The sequence below is a fragment of the Corticium candelabrum genome, chromosome 5 (genome assembly GCF_963422355.1).
Source record: "Corticium candelabrum chromosome 5, ooCorCand1.1, whole genome shotgun sequence".
In the NCBI taxonomy this organism is placed as follows: Eukaryota; Metazoa; Porifera; class Homoscleromorpha; order Homosclerophorida; family Plakinidae; genus Corticium; species Corticium candelabrum.
In genome coordinates, this window is record NC_085089.1 from 6,380,329 (window position 1) to 6,396,088 (window position 15,760).

A 15,760-nucleotide genomic window follows, 5' to 3' on the forward strand; every position below is an offset into this window, starting at 1 on the left:
TCAAGATTTGACTTGGGTTTTGTTGGGAATCAGGATCCACCAGGTCACGCAAATTACACACAAAAAGAACATACAGCCGAGATATGGAAAAGACCACACTCTGACCCACACCCTTCACCATCAATCACATCCTGCATGCCTATTTTACATGATAACACTGGTAAGCTAGTTTGTTGTATTTTACTTTTTATGTAACCTCAGAGCCCCAGATTATTTGCTGCAATAGCACAATGTTACGTTGAAGAGGTCCAGACAAAGCAGATGCAACTTGTGACCAGTCTGTTAAGCACTTCATACCACTAAGACTCTAAACGATGTCCTTGTAGTAGGTTAACTGGCTGAATGGAATTTGCTGGGGGTTTTCTCTGCTAGGTAAATGACTATAGGACTGTCAGCTAATATGCACAAGCTAGCTACACACCATAAACACTTAATCACAGGAACACAGTGACAGCAGTTGATGCATCATCATGAGAATTGAGAGACATTCTGTAGCTTAATTACCGGCCAATAAATAGAATTCCAGTAACATTTACACATAGAACAGTACAGTATAGGTAATGACTGCCTCTAACTAGTGGTACAATAGTTATTGTCATTGTACATCAGGAGCTTTTCTTTTGTTCATCTTGAGCAAAAATAATTGGAAACATGATGGCCATCCACAGAATGGAAATCCCTGTAGAAGAACAGGTATGTTTTAACAACTCATGTCTTTAATTCGAAAAAGTTTCTTAGCACAAAACAGAGCTAGAGGACTATAGTGATGATCATCAGCCATAACACAGGACTGATGCCAGTAATATTATACTCAATGTTCTAACTTTGTTGTTCATTTAAACTGCACTTTTTAGTAGGAGAAGATCAAAGATTAAATTTGGGAAAGTCAAAGTGTCAACAGTGTGCCACAGTGTCTAATTATAACTTTCTATCACGTAAAAATTCATGGTTAATTATGTAATTAGTCATCATTTCTACAATCACAGTTGCTGAATAGACAACAGACAGACAGAAGTGGAGGACCGGAGTTCAAGCAGACACTGTCAGATTACAATTTAATTAATTGTTTATTCCTACCTGAAACTACAACAGGAATCACAAGCCCTGCTGTTGCAGCAGCCGTCCCATAGACTACAGTTTCCAAGATGAAGTGAACAAATGCGACAACAAACGACACCACAGCGGCGACGTAAATCCTTCACATGGCACGTGAGCGGACACAGTCGCAGACTCTCTAGACAACTTACGATCTATTCTTGATGTCTGCAGCTGCAAGTAGACGAACAGTTGCAGCTAAGCTGGTCCACGACCCAAACACTCTCGCCGTCAGTAAAGCACCCCCGTCTAGTAGAAAGATCCTTCTGTTTATTTCGATTCAAAGAGTAGTAGCTACAGAGTATGCACAACTAGATGCAACCGTACGCGTGTACATACCAGACGTAGAAATGGCGTTGGTGTAAATCTTCTCTATTATTGCTGCGCCGCTCACATACGACTGCACAGCAGAAAACAGCGCGGTAGATCCTACCACAGCTAACCAAACTCTCAAAGCACCCACTAGCATAATGTTCTAATGAGACTCTAGGAGCTCAACAATCTATTAAATTCAATGACCACGGGCCCCGTACAACAATGATTAATTACTTAATTCAGTAAATGTCTGACAAAGACAGCTAGTAAAACAAATTTATTGTCAGGTGATTAGTGGGGTCTTAAGCCTGATTCTGACAACTTTCTTGTTCTTTCAGGAAGTCTGCCAGTGTCAGGACCGGGCGACTTCGATAGTCGTCTTCTTCGAATGTTGAATATCTCGCCAGTGCTGATGATTTCTCTAAGGTGTTCAACAATGACATCGATAGCAACTAAACAAAACATCGGCAACGTACACAAAATCATCTCAGTCTCTAGTGGAAGATGCATGCATACTGTACATGCATACAGTCTCTTGAGCACCTTTGTTATCACTTCCTCTTGGAATTATAATATCAGCATACTTCTTAGTCTAACACGAGAATAAATTATAAGAAAACTGTGAAACCATAACCTATTTAACTCATACGGGAAGCGTGAAATCTTCAAATGCTGGTTTTACCAATGAACTGTATCGATCCAACACTTGTTCTAAACTTCGACCTCTTTCTTGGACATCTCGCATAACTGTATATAATTATTAGAAAAACATGTGAATGTATAATAAGTTACAACTATACACAGTGCCAGTATCCATACACAAGATATACACAGTGCCAGTATCTATACACAAGGTGTACCTCGTCTAGCAAGTCTGGAATCACTATCCAAATCCACAAATAACTTCATTTGCAACAGGTTTCGAACATCGGGTGAATACAGCACCAAGATGCCTTCTAGCAGCACGACTTCAGCTGCTTCGATAGCCTGCACTTTATCTGTCCTGCACAAATATAAAAAATGTATGTAATGTGTACAACTTTGCTTTGTGCAGTACTATATGTTAGTAGTGTACCGAGAATTTGTTTTAACATCATATACAGGGACTTGCACTGCTTTACCATCCACAATTGCTTCAAGAGTTGATAGCATCAATTTTTCATCAAATGCATCTGGACACAAATTGATCAATTTTTTAAGACGTATCAATCAATTATTTATTGAAATAGTTTTATAATAATAATTTATTATTATTACTAACTATTAACATAATTGTTAATCTTGCATACCCGGATGGTCAAAATTGTAGAGTCCCTCTTCTGCTAGTTGTTGTTCTTCTTCGTTTAGCTCCTTGTAGAAGGATTCTTCGTGGAGGATACAGACTTTCCTGATGTCAACACTCTTCTCTCCTAACAGCCTGACAATCTCTTCGCAAACAGTAGACTGGAAGGACAAGAGCTCCGTATAAGAAATGTACGTGCATGTAAGAACGGAAGACAGTAACGCAGTGTTTTAATTACCTTTCCTGAACCCGTGCCTCCAGTAACGCCTATCAGAAGCGGTTTTTTCACCTTGGCTGTTTGTCCCTTCGCATGTCCACAAAGTTTGGGAGGCATTATGTAATGTCTCTTTGGTGATTTACCTAGTAGCCGGGATAGTAAACTTGTAACATCCCGGATAAGTTATGAAGCTCTCTACACGCTCTTGCTCTGTCAGTCTACCTGTGATATTAGTCAGAAGAATTCTAACCTGTGCTGGTAACGTGTGATTTTTGATTTACTTGAATAACGTTGATTTTCATTTCTCTGTCGTGTCCAAGCTGTGAGGCCTGTTGAACAACCAGAATCGCCGCGGATTTTAAAAGTTGCCGTTCTAGGATCTCCAAATGTTGGAAAGTCGACCTTGATCAATGTTTTAATAGGCAAGAAGGTTGGTGAATGACACAGACATGGTCAGATCCGAGAATTATTAGGCGATAGTCTACTAGATAATTTCTATACAGTCTATATTAAATGAATGATCTTTTTTAATTGACTAAGACTATTGGATAATTATAAACGTGACATGTTATCACTACAACTTACAACTAACAACTTACAACCCTGACTTGCTTACAAGTGTGCTGAAACTACTGTACTAACCAGGCCCGGATCCAGATGGGGGTTTAGGGGGTTTAACCCACTCTTTTCCAATAGGCGTGGTTCAATAATTTTATTAATTTTATTAGAAAAGAAAAAATTAGTAATGCTATAAATAACTGCTACCAGGTCAATTCCCTCTTTCAGAAATTCCTGGATCCGGGCCTGACTAACGCTGAATCCAATGTTTTAATTAACAATAAGTTTACCAGTGGCAACAACAACAACAACAACATCAATTATACATATTAACAACAACAACGATATAAAAGAATAATACTAACTATTGTAATATTTATTGTAAAATGGTAAATGGAGAGACAGTGATGTCAGATGAAGTTGTTTTCAATTGTCCTAATGCATGCTGAAGTAACCATTTTCATAGCATCTTTTATGTGATGCATGGGCTATAGATATTTAATAATAATAAACATTGAACTATTCTGTAAGTCGAGAGTATCAGTTATGACAAAATAGCAATACTGTACAGTAGTATGATTTTTGGTGAAAAGTTTGTAGTTGATATTGCACTGTTTTTCTCTAACTGTAATGTATTACGTATGGTAATTGCAATGTTACAATTAGTTTACGTGATATATTGCAACTGGAAACGAGAGCAGTGCAATAGTAATTGTTTAGCAAAGCCTAACTAAAGATACGAGCATATGGGCATGTAGTTGTGTGTGTGTGTGTGTGTGTGTGTGTGTGTGTGTGTGTGTGTGTGTGTGTGTGTGTGTGTGTTGTGTGAGAGAGACAGTAGAAGGGAATTGCATGGTTTAAAATAAATTTTATAATATGAAATGATTCTGCAAATATAAAATTGATTAAAGTATTTATTGTTAATATCAATATAAAATTTAATTTTTGTTTATGTATTGGTCATTATCATTAACTTATTATTTAGCTTGTTGCTAGAATGTATAATTCTTTATAAAAACACCAGAACGCCTAATTGTAAATCACGCTTATGCACGAATCCGTTGTTTGTGAATTCAAGTCATGTAGTATGTGACTTGTCTTGAAGGTCGCTGCTGTGTCTGACAAGCCACAGACCACGAGAGAGGCTTGTTTAGCTGTGTTGACTAAAGGCAATGCTCAGATTGTAAGTCTCATCTACGTTCAACACAAGCACTGCTCTCTCGATAGCAGGTCATGTGCTTAATAGCTACTGACTGATACACCGGGTGTTATACATCATAACTATGGACGGAAGTGAGTAGAGTCTAATCATTGAATGGCAGTTACATGTTGCAAAGGACGTGTTGGGTTTCTCAGGCACAGAATGTCGAAGTCTCTCATGTCTGGTGCAATGGGCTCACTTCTTGGGACAGATTTAGGTTGTGTTTGGTAACAAACGTAAAGTTGATCAATATAATTATTGTAAACTGGTTTGTAGCTGCTGTCGTTGTCGATCTGAGCAGAAAGAGGCAAAGAATGGCTATAGATGAAAACGTCGTCAAGCTATTGCAAGAGTATCGAAATGTTCCGTCTATTCTTGTGCTAAACAAGGTTACAGGTTTTACAGTTTGTTGTAAGAGCTACACAGCATTACAAAGTTTGTTCTCAGAAGCTGCATCGTGTTCACAGGTAGACACAGTGAGAGACAAGTTTTCTATACTGCCTGTAATTGATAGACTCACATGTAAAAAGTTACTGGATCCACTTAAGACAGGCGGAAATGGGCTCAAATACACACCTGATGCTGGTGAAGATGGCGTCGTGTCTCTGAATGAAGGAGGCTGGCCAAACTTTCACGAAGTGTTGGTCGTGTCAGCTGCAAGTGGTGAAGGGATAAACACACTTTTGGTAAGCACGTCAATACTGCTATAACTTTATCACATGTAAATGTGTGCACGCACGCACACACACACACACACACACACACACACACACATGCATGCACACACACATGCACACGCACACACACACACACACACACACACACACACACACACACACACACACACACACACACACACACACACACACACACACACACACATGCACACACACACACGAAATGGACAAATGTCAAGCCCTCCACGTCATTCGTGAATGACGTCAACCTTAAGGTCAGTTGCGGAGGTAGCTCCCCCTGCCTCTAGAGACAGGGCCTCCATGCGCTACGTGGAGGCTTAGGGCCAGCGCTATAATCCACCTGGAGCTTGGCCGGAGTCATCCAGGAGCACTGACAATGGCACAGCTCTGAGACTGGACACCAAGGCCCACAAGTACCTGTCTGCTGCATGATGTTACTGCCACTCCAGCGGTCATGTCCACACACACACACACACACACACACACACACACACACACACACACACACACACACACACACACACACACACACACACACACACACACACACACACACACACACACACATTTACACACAAATGTGTTGGTTTATCAGGGTATTGTCGAATGAAAACAGCTTTTTTGCATATGATAGGATTATTTGTTTTCCCTGGCTTATCCCGGTTGTTGGTTATATAATTCTGATGAATCAGTTGCTTTGCCACTATTGAAGATAGTTGAAGAAATGGTTAGAGAACAACTGTTTGCACACTTGTACCAGGAAATTCCTTACGTTATAACGCAGGTTGGTGTTGTTATCGAGTGTAGCGTGCAATTCATTTGTCTCGTGGTATCATGATGATCATAATTGTTAAATTGTTATAATGAGAGGGTATTTGATGCTAAACTGTAACACTGCTGTGTATGTGTGCTACTGCTGTGTAGTCATCTGTATAGCATAGATGTATTGTGTTGTCACAGGTTTGGAAGTCAGTTAGTTTTAGACTGTTTCAGCCATTATAGTTGTTGAAAGGGAGGAGCATGTACTCACACTTAAGCCCGGTTCACAGTATTGACGCTGACGCTCAGCTGAACGTCAACATCAAAGACACCACTTTGATGCAGGCAGCATCCTTTGATGTTGACGCTGACGCTGACACTGGAATAGGATTTATTTCTATTCCAGCACCAGCATCAGCGTCAACGTCAACGTTGGCGTCAGAATCGTACTGTGAACCGGGCTTTACTGACGTGTATTTGCTTATTTTCGTTACAAACGTTTATGTGTCATGCACAAAGATACTGACATTCATTATCTGTTTTAGTAAAGTGCTTGTGTATTGTATTCATATATATTCAACCAAACAGTCAAGCATGCTTATTGCATGCCAATGAATTCAGTGAGTGGTACTACATTTGCTGCTTATGACTTGCTGATAACCTTATTAACAGATTAATTGCACAAATTTGTGCTTGCTGGAACGAGTGATTTGCTTGTCTGAAATTTACTTGCAAATGTGGTGATGCACATGTTGTCAAGCTTGCTGTCTGTGAAACAAAACATGGAATGGTATCTCTTTGTTTCTTTGCTCTTTAGACCAACTTACATCTTTCCAGGGATAGTGATAACGTCCTGGAAATTCATCAGGCACTAAACTGTCAGAAAGAATGCCAGAGGGTATAGGACACTGACACAAACGCTCACACATAGTAGTAGAGAAACTGGCAGCTTATGCGTTTGTTGACAGGGGATCTTGATTGGCAAGAATAGTCTGACATTGGAGTCTATGAGATGCGAGTCTGAAAGACAACTAGAACAACTGCTTGGACCGTTACGTTTACGACTGATTGTCAGAGTAGCACCTAGGTGAAGTGCATGTCTATGTAAGATAGTGTATTACTCTAATATCTAATTTCAGATTGTATTAATTGGTCTAATTGTACTATGTTATATCAAGTTGTTATGAGGCTAACCTTTGTGCCCGAAACTCTGGGTGAAAGTCTCATACTGTATGAGATCTTCTGTGGTGACTGTAGGCCTGTTCCTGGAAATGGCCTTTAAGAAGTCTGTTTTACAGACTGGTCTTACTTGAACCTGAAGACTCAAGTTTAGTGACTGGAGTTGATACTAAACCGATCAATAGCATATATACCTGGTTGGATGGGACATCACAAAGAGGTACGGAGTTACAGTCTGTCTGTGACGACGGCAGAACGATATCTGAAACAGAGTGTTGGTTGGTTGCCTTTGTGACATTGATCTACTTTGAGCGTTGTCTGACCTCCCGTTATTCTCCAATGACTCACTTTTGTCAGCTCTCGCACTGGCTCGTAGATGGCATCATCGCAGCACGTTGCCAAGTCACTACCCGAGAATCCGTCCGTGATGCTTCCTAGGTCTTCCCAGTCTTGCTCGCTCATATCACAAGACGTAGTTTTGACGCGTCCTTTGAGGAGTGCAATCCTGGCCAATCTGAAATGATGTCAATATCGCAGGCTTAGCTGTAATGCCTAGTTTAGTGTGGCATCTGCAAGCATTACTTATCTGGTAGTGGGATGTATATTCTCTTCTCAAATCTTCTTAGGAAAGCGCTGTCGAGTTCCCAAGGGCAGTTGGTGGCGCACAACAAGAAGAAACTATCACCACTGCCATCATTGTCTACACCCTCCATCTACATATGTAAGCTTCAGTTATTTTACTAAGTAGCTAATGCGAGAGACTACAGAACTCTTACTTGACGTAGAAGTTCAGTCTTTATTCTGCGAGTGTGCTCCTCTTCTTTTGCTGATCTCTTTCTGCAGATGCTGTCAATTTCGTCAATGAAAATCACCTGCAACAAGTCAGCTTTTACACCAAAGTGAGTATCTTGATATAAAAGGAAAGAAGTATAACTGTGTAGATACCGCTTGTTGATCTACTCTGCGAGCTTGCTGGAACAGCTCTTTGATTAGTCTACATTTGGACAGACACAAATCATCCGTAAAGGCCAGAACGAAATCTTACTGCTTACAGCTCACTTTTCGCTCTCACCAACCCAACTGGAGACAAGATCGGAACTTGACACACAGTAGAACGTTGAGTCAATTTCTGAAGACACCGCTATTTAAAAATTTAAACACCATGTTTTCATCTGACTTACCGACAAGAAGCTATAGTCTCTTTATTCTGAAAAAAATCATACCTTGTCCGAGTCTTGTTTTGCCTTGGTATGTCATGAATAAACAAAAGTCTCAGTTTAACCAGAAATGTTTTGAACATCGTTGACAAAAAAACCGCCGTATATACTATTACCCGTTCCTGGTGGTCCGTACAGAAGGATTCTTCGCCATGGCTTTCTTCCTCCTATAAAAGCATGATAGACTGCGTTATGATTTTCGCAAACGATTGTTGCCTTGGAAGAGATGAGGAAATTGCACAGGAAGAACAACAGCCTCTTTGAGGACTGCTTTAGCGTCTTCAAGACCAGCTACATCTGCAAATTGAATGTTGCCTTCAGGCATGATAGTTGCCGCTACCGTTAGCTGCCGGCTATAATGAGATACAAACAAACAGTCTACGCTAAAACGCTTTTTTGTTTTGTGCCTTGTACAATGAGGTGACCTCGTGATTGTGCAGTTGTCAGCTTTCTGATGCTGATCTTTTTCTGGTCTATTAGACAAACAACAGACATAACGAAATGCGATACTATACCGTGGACGCAGCCTCACTACGCCTCAAATATTTAAAAAATATCTGAAGATGTCAAGATACAATCACTTCAGAAATACATCTCAAATGTCAATGTTCAACAGTGATAGACGCTAGTTTATTATAAAATGTTGTGTACTGATCCAACGCATTTGTAGCTGCCATACTGTCATTGGTAATATTTGGTTTGGACAGCCCGTAGATGGGACAACCACTTGGGAAGTCCAACAGATTGACTTGCATTGTGAGTAAGATTTGTTGTCCTTTACCAAGCTACAATTGTGTTACCTTTGAAGTGTGATATTAGTGTGTTTCAAAACATACCTATCCATTAGCTACTGAACGGATTGCACGTATTAGTATTAGACAAAAAAAAAACGACGAAAAGTTAGACAGACGGACAGACTTTCTCACTCCTTCTCAGGCTCTTTCACTTGTACATGGTAATCATCAGTGTAACGTTGTTTAGCATTACGGTCAGCAGTCAACCTCTGAAACTTTCCCTCCAGTCCGACTGCTATTAACTTGACAGAATCAGTCAACTGCAAGGCAGCCGCCTAACAAATCAAATTAGGTGGTACCCGTACACTCTATAATATACAATGATCAAAATGTGAAGAATACTTTCTTAACTGGATGAGTTTCATGAACCAGTATGTGTTCCAGGTGGCTAAGACAATGCTCTGCGAAACGTAGCACCTTCTCAACTGCGATTCCTGTTGTGTTGCTACACTCTGATGCCGCACACTCCAACCTACAGCAAAACGTTAGTTAAATGACACAATACAAATATACTCACTGTCAAGCAGACGAACCATGTCGCCGCACCTGTAACAAACTCAAATATACAGAAAGTAATTAATGTAATAGAATTTAATGTTTCTATACTTCTGTAGCTTTTTGTCAGCGAAAGTTCTTGGCTATCTGGAGGCGTTGCGAGCTGTTTTCGGCTGCCTCCTGCTGCCATTATCAATTTCTTCAGTCAATAAACTTCTTCAGTCATGTGGTATAGCCGGTGCAGTACAAAGAGTACCGCATACGGGCCTTGCTCGTCAGTTCGATACCGCATACGGGTACTTGGGACAGTCTGGGCCCGTAGTCTCATTACTTGACGCATTATATCTCCACTATGGTGAGTATCTACTGTTCAATGCCTGGTTCTAGTTGAAGGTTGTTTTGGTTTTATTTTGGGTTCGTTTCGTGCGCAATGCGAGTTATCGCGCTAAACGGCATGATCTTATTTGATTCCAGCATGGAAGGGTGAAGGTAAAGACCACCGAGGAACAAGCAGAAGCTAAGAAGAAAGAACGGCAACAGAAGTTGAAGAAATTCGAAGAGCTGACTAATACCATATATAGGAAGGTTTGCAGTAGTGACGTCATCAGATGTAAACTAAAAAAATATTACTCAAGTTGGATTTATGTTTACAGAGAGGTACTGGAGAGCTTGACAGTGATATGCTGCAGCTTACTCAGCACGTGCTTTCAGCTAACCCTGACTACTACACTCTATGGAATATCAGACGAGAGACAATGGACAAACTTGTCCAGGCCAAGTGACCTGCCAATTTAGAATGCTTATTAAACATTATAAAAATTGATGATATTTGTTTAGTTCTGCAGACGTTGGTGAGTTGTATGGTCGGGAGCTACGTTTCTTAGAATCGTGTCTTCAAGTCAATCCCAAGTCCTACAGTGTGTTTCTACAGCGACGATGGGTTATGACAAGACACCCTTCTCCTGATTGGAAATCTGAGTTGTCATTGTGTGACACATTTTTGCGTTATGATGAGAGAAATTGTAAGTCTAGAGTTGATGTAAGTGTTTAGTGACGTTGTACACAAGTGTCTTATGCACAGTTCACTGTTGGGATTATCGAAGATTTGTTGTCAAGCAAGCTGGCATTGGAGTGCAGGATGAGTTTGAGTTTACTGATAAGAAAATCAAGTCTAATTTCTCTAACTATTCTGCTTGGCATTATCGGAGTAAACTGCTTCCTAAGGTCTATCCTGATCTAAGCAATAAAGAACGACCAACAGAGGATGCTCTTCTTGCAGGTAATAAGTATGGCGAATGTTTTGAAGAGGGAAGTGTATTTAACAGTATGTAGTATAGGTTATTGCGAGAAAGTTGGATTTTAAGATTTCAAATGATTGGTTTTTTCAAGTATTTGTTGAGTTTACACTCTGTTATGAACATTTGTGAACATTGACTGCAGCTTTGGTTTTCTGCATGTTCATGACTTTACTCCAATTTTTGGTAATTGAATTTTGACATTACAATTGTAGGTGTAAGGTATTATTAGTATTTGCTGGAAGTGTGTGTGTGTGTGTGTGTGTGTGTGTGTGTGTGTGTGTGTGTGTGCACGTGTGTGTGTGTGTGTGTGTGCATGTGTGTGCACGTGTGTGTGTGTGTGTGTGTGTGTGTGTGTGTGTGTGTGTGTGTGTGTGTGGCTCAATTGGTTAGAGAGTGCGTTTGGAGAATGGAAACATCCGAGACCTTGCAGGGTTGCAAGTTCAAGTCACAGTGATGGCGAGCTATGGCATAATTTCCTTGGGCAAGAAACTTACACAAAATTGCCTCTCTGAACTCAGGAGTATAAATGAGTACCTGGTCTTTGACTGGGGTGTGAAAGGCCTCTGACTGCGACAAAGTCCATCAGCCACTGGGGTCCGGGTGGGACTTTGGGCGCCCACACCACAGTTGGCATCGCAGTCGGTGCTCTTGCGAGCACCTGGCCAAGCTCCAGGAGATTGCTTAGCACGGCCCATAGCTTCTACTTAGTGCACAGGAACCCAGCCATCTGGCTGGGGGCATTACCGTTTAATGGCAGTTCCTTATCCATTTGCCATTTGTGTGTGTGTGTGTGTGTGTGTGTGTGTGTGTGTGTGTGTGTGTGTGTGTGTGTGTGTGTGTGTGTGTGTGTGTGTGTGTGAACTGATTATGATGAAGTGATAATACAGTTACAACTGCTGTCATTATGCTTTTGATAAGAGATGTTTGTGACAACAGGATTAAAAAGTTTGTTTATCTTGTTTTTCTAGAACATCAGTATGTGCAGAATGCATTTTTTACTGATCCATCGGATCAAAGTGCTTGGTTCTACCATCGCTGGTTGCTTGGAAGAAGTAACACACTCTTTGATCAGTTTTTTGTTTATACATATATACTCACTGCTTAATCTGTTTTTTTTCTAAATTAGCTTATGTATCATGTGATATTTTATGTGCCCATGTTTCTTCAGAAAAAGACTCAAAACTTGTCCTTTCTATTTCATTGTGTCAACCTGTAAGTGTGATGGCATCTTTTGTGTAAATGTTGAAATTAAAGTATTTTATAGCTTGAAGCTCCTGACAAATACTTGAAGGTCATGGTCAATCAAGCAGCTGCTGATTGTGTATGGCATTCTCTTGATGTACCAGCACAATGGCCAGCTTTGGTTTGGGTGAGTGAACAGTACTAAAATACATATGTATGTCATGTAACTGTTTTTTTTGTGTTATAGTCAACCTCACTGAAGGTATCAGAATTGACAATTTGGCCACTCAGTATAGAAATACAAAATGGCAATCACAATGTGGTGTTGTTGCTGAATGATGGTAGTAATGAGTAAATCTCTATTTGTAATTGTTTATTGTATGATAAGTTTGTTGACACTGACATAGGCCATCGAGAAGCATGGTGGGTCAATGTAAAGAAAGGAGATGGGCAAGTGAAATGTTGGGTTTGCTTGAAATGATGTCTAGAACATTTATGTTTTTGATTAGTGGCGTTGCTCAGTTGACGATAGCAACAGCTGCCGTTCTTCAAGAGGAATTAGAATCGTGTAAACAACTGGCAGAATTAGAACCAGACAATAAATGTCTAGAATGGCCATTCCTTATAGTTTTGATATTATGTCAATGATTGTTTCTGTGGCAGGGACATTACTAACTCTTGTATTTCTCATGAGATGCCTCAATATGAGAACTTATTTTTCAGACATTATCACCTTGTTGCACAAGTTGGAATCTATTGATTCATACAGGAGTGGCTACTTTCGTGATCTAAGTACATATACTGCTTCTTCTGTGGCTGTTGACTGTAAGTCAATTTTGACTTTGTTTACATAGAGAATTGTTGTGTAGTGGAAAAGCAAATTCATAGTTTCTATCAGGATATAGCAACTGCTTCGAAGGAGACAAGTTGTCGAAAGTTGTCTTTTAGTAAACTGGTAACAAATTTTGTATGTATGTATGTATGTATGTTATGCGCAAAGCGTGGATATGGACAAACCATGGATTTGTAGTTTCTCTGGATAATTTGAGGGTTAGGGTTACGGGTTAGGGTTAGGGATACGGGTTAGGGTTACGGGTTAGGGTTAGGTATGCATGGTTTGTATTGGCGATCCAGGGTTTGTATTGGCGATCCAGAGTTTGTACAGGCAATCCATGGATTGTCCAAATCTGCACTTTGCGCACAACATGTATATATCAAATATCTAGTTTTGAGATGTATGTGCTAGAATCTTGTTCGTCTTATTGACGCTCATCAGTTATGTTTGGTTACTGAACTTGACATTAGCCACAACCAACTGACAGACCTGAGAGGGTGTCAGTGTATACAGTGTTTGGAACATCTCAACGCTGATGACAATAAATTGGAGAAGATAGGATGTTCTTTGGGTCATCTGCCAAGATTGTCTTTGGTATCACTGCGCAACAATCGTATCCTCATCTTATGGTTACTTTATATTGTCATGATCTGTTTGTATTCCCTTGACTGATACAATAGGTTTGTCAACACTAGCTTCGTTACATGGAGTGCTACAACTTGAGAATACAACTCTTTTGCTTCAAGGAAACTCTTTACTGAACAGTGATGACGTGGTATCAGAATTAAACAGGTCTTTTCCTGGTGCAAGAGTTGAGTAAGATACTTGACAGTGATTGAATTCTGCAATGATATAAAGGTCATTCAATAGTGTGTCAGTAAGTAAAGTGCGTTTCTTGAGATTTGAGTGCAGGCAAGAACAAATTGCAGAAAGACGTTTTACTGTTTTATTTCGTCCATTGTAGCAGCTTTGTAGAATTTAGCGAAGTATAGTGACCGCTAGGCTTGCATGCTGAAGGAACAACAGTCATCAACTAAGAAATTATTCTTGGAATATTAGTGGACGCCATAATTATTTCAGTTCTGTCTGGTGTCAGAGAGAATAAAGAAGACAGATGTTAGTAGCTACAAAATTAATTCACAATGTCATTTTATTGACAGCTCTATGTGCATGATTGTATGTGTCCCCTTAGCATCTGCATGCTTTAATTCTTTGTTTGATGTGAATGGATACACTAGAGTATGTCTGTAGGATGTAGTCAAGATTGATTGACTGATGAGCCTGACTCTAATAGGGTGGCATCTGTGATATGTATCGCTATGTGCAGATATCTGTGTTGTGTCGGATATACATCCAGAATTGTGATAAAATGAGGCAGCTGCTTATCTCAATATCATCAAATTCATGTGCATTTAGCTATATTAACTAAGCCAGTGTTTCTTGTAATGTAAACAGTAAATAAAAGCACTTCTCGTGTAGTTCTGACTGCATGTAGCAATTATATGTACGCAATGTTATGGCCCATATTACAAACGGTATTATTCTGGAGTTGTAAGAGCTTAGTTGTAGGACTAAGAAGTGTGTCAAATAGAGAACTACTCTGTTGATAGGCTGAAGTATATATAGGGCTTCCCAAGCAGCATGGTGAAGCACATGTTAGAAATAAACATCTTAAGAAGTGCTAGGCACCCGAGGCCCGGATATCCGGGCTAAGGGTATAGTAATCGTTCGATGACCGACCGACTGTATTTATACTCAATTAGCGCAGATGCAAATGAAGCTATTCCGACCAATAGACGAGAAGTGGTGTCATTACCGACCAATAGACGAACGTGATGTCATCATGAGGCTCCACCTCTCTTTGTTTGGTAGCTGCTACTTTGTTTGGTTGTTTGGTAGCTTTTCTAGGCAACAACCAGACGTCTAGCTAGAGACGCCTAGAAAAGCTGCACAAAGAACGAGACGTTTTCGAAACAGTAGCCTAAGCTATATATACGAATACCATGTAGTCTAGTTCCACTGCCAGTTGTGCTACTGAGTACTAATTATAGGAACTCTACTTGGGACTAGAACTGTCACACCTGACAGGCTGAGGTTGTGGAAGTGCCAGCAAGGCCATATTGTTATATAGGATATTCATTGTATCCCTAGAAAAGAGGATGTCAGTAAACGTATTTTCTTGTTTTAACTTTATCTTGCAACTTGCTGTACGCGCTTACGGGATCTACCCATAAACAGAAAGACTGAAACGTCACAGCTGCTAAAAATTGCTGCCCAATAGGAGCAGTAGCTATTATTAAGTTACACGTGTAACCAATAGGAGGTCACTAACACAGTAGGTCTTTCGGTACTCTGCAACAACACAGTCAGTGTACGTCCGAATCTGCTCACGACTACTACGTACGGTGTATGTTTGAAGCGATTGGTTGTTGACGAAGATATATAGAAGCTGTTGGCTGCTGAAGGTAACACCAGAATCTCCTCCTGCTGTCTGTAATTCCCCCGTTTGTGTTTTCGCTACCTAATGACATGTTTACTGCATGACGTACCCTTACCGGAAAATTGTTCTCCCTTTTTGTTGTGCTTCTTTTTTAGACGTTCTGATACTTTCTTTCGTACGTTTAGTTGTTGATTA

The 15,760-nt window shown here is 40.2% G+C and overlaps 5 protein-coding genes across 6 annotated transcripts; 2 read left to right on the forward strand and 3 right to left on the reverse strand.

Annotated features, from left to right (window-relative positions):
* Positions 1-465: 465 nt before the first annotated feature.
* LOC134179992 (ergosterol biosynthetic protein 28 homolog) lies at positions 466-1,681 on the reverse strand. Its single transcript, XM_062647042.1, has 4 exons — positions 1,435-1,681; positions 1,248-1,344; positions 1,078-1,196; positions 466-679 (listed from the first exon to the last, which is right to left on the reverse strand). The coding sequence occupies exons 1-4, from the start codon at positions 1,562-1,564 to the stop codon at positions 606-608; spliced, it is 420 nt and encodes a 139-aa protein (XP_062503026.1). The 5' UTR covers positions 1,565-1,681; the 3' UTR covers positions 466-605.
* A 12-nt stretch (positions 1,682-1,693) lies between these two features.
* On the reverse strand, positions 1,694-3,060 carry LOC134179991 (uridine-cytidine kinase 2-like). Its single transcript, XM_062647041.1, has 7 exons — positions 2,931-3,060; positions 2,700-2,853; positions 2,486-2,582; positions 2,271-2,413; positions 2,060-2,157; positions 1,954-2,002; positions 1,694-1,862 (listed from the first exon to the last, which is right to left on the reverse strand). The coding sequence occupies exons 1-7, from the start codon at positions 3,024-3,026 to the stop codon at positions 1,702-1,704; spliced, it is 798 nt and encodes a 265-aa protein (XP_062503025.1). The 5' UTR covers positions 3,027-3,060; the 3' UTR covers positions 1,694-1,701.
* LOC134179990 (GTPase Era, mitochondrial-like) lies at positions 3,058-7,318 on the forward strand. Of its 2 annotated transcripts, XM_062647040.1 has the most exons (10): positions 3,058-3,167; positions 3,230-3,339; positions 4,573-4,650; positions 4,714-4,760; positions 4,824-4,885; positions 4,945-5,057; positions 5,136-5,354; positions 6,001-6,150; positions 6,943-7,023; positions 7,094-7,318. In XM_062647040.1, exons 1-10 carry the CDS (start codon positions 3,095-3,097, stop codon positions 7,214-7,216), a joined length of 1,056 nt encoding a protein of 351 aa, XP_062503024.1. In that variant the 5' UTR covers positions 3,058-3,094; the 3' UTR covers positions 7,217-7,318. The 2 variants fall into 2 exon arrangements, with proteins under 2 accessions (XP_062503024.1, XP_062503023.1); XM_062647039.1 differs by having other exon boundaries at positions 4,945-5,354.
* Positions 7,313-10,000, reverse strand: LOC134179639 (vacuolar protein sorting-associated protein 4B-like). Its single transcript, XM_062646574.1, has 15 exons — positions 9,922-10,000; positions 9,849-9,861; positions 9,658-9,787; positions 9,448-9,590; positions 8,947-8,994; positions 8,738-8,874; positions 8,638-8,688; positions 8,528-8,548; positions 8,364-8,445; positions 8,250-8,298; positions 8,081-8,176; positions 7,887-8,017; positions 7,628-7,818; positions 7,499-7,566; positions 7,313-7,440 (listed from the first exon to the last, which is right to left on the reverse strand). The coding sequence occupies exons 1-15, from the start codon at positions 9,998-10,000 to the stop codon at positions 7,315-7,317; spliced, it is 1,365 nt and encodes a 454-aa protein (XP_062502558.1). The 3' UTR covers positions 7,313-7,314.
* Positions 10,001-10,109: 109 nt separating this feature from the next.
* LOC134179599 (geranylgeranyl transferase type-2 subunit alpha-like) lies at positions 10,110-14,204 on the forward strand. Its single transcript, XM_062646535.1, has 15 exons — positions 10,110-10,165; positions 10,285-10,395; positions 10,464-10,588; positions 10,648-10,832; positions 10,892-11,089; positions 12,077-12,160; positions 12,235-12,320; positions 12,373-12,477; positions 12,538-12,631; positions 12,698-12,740; positions 12,800-12,894; positions 12,954-13,082; positions 13,145-13,245; positions 13,537-13,738; positions 13,806-14,204. Exons 1-15 carry the CDS (start codon positions 10,163-10,165, stop codon positions 13,943-13,945), a joined length of 1,701 nt encoding a protein of 566 aa, XP_062502519.1. The 5' UTR covers positions 10,110-10,162; the 3' UTR covers positions 13,946-14,204.
* Positions 14,205-15,760: the final 1,556 nt, after the last annotated feature.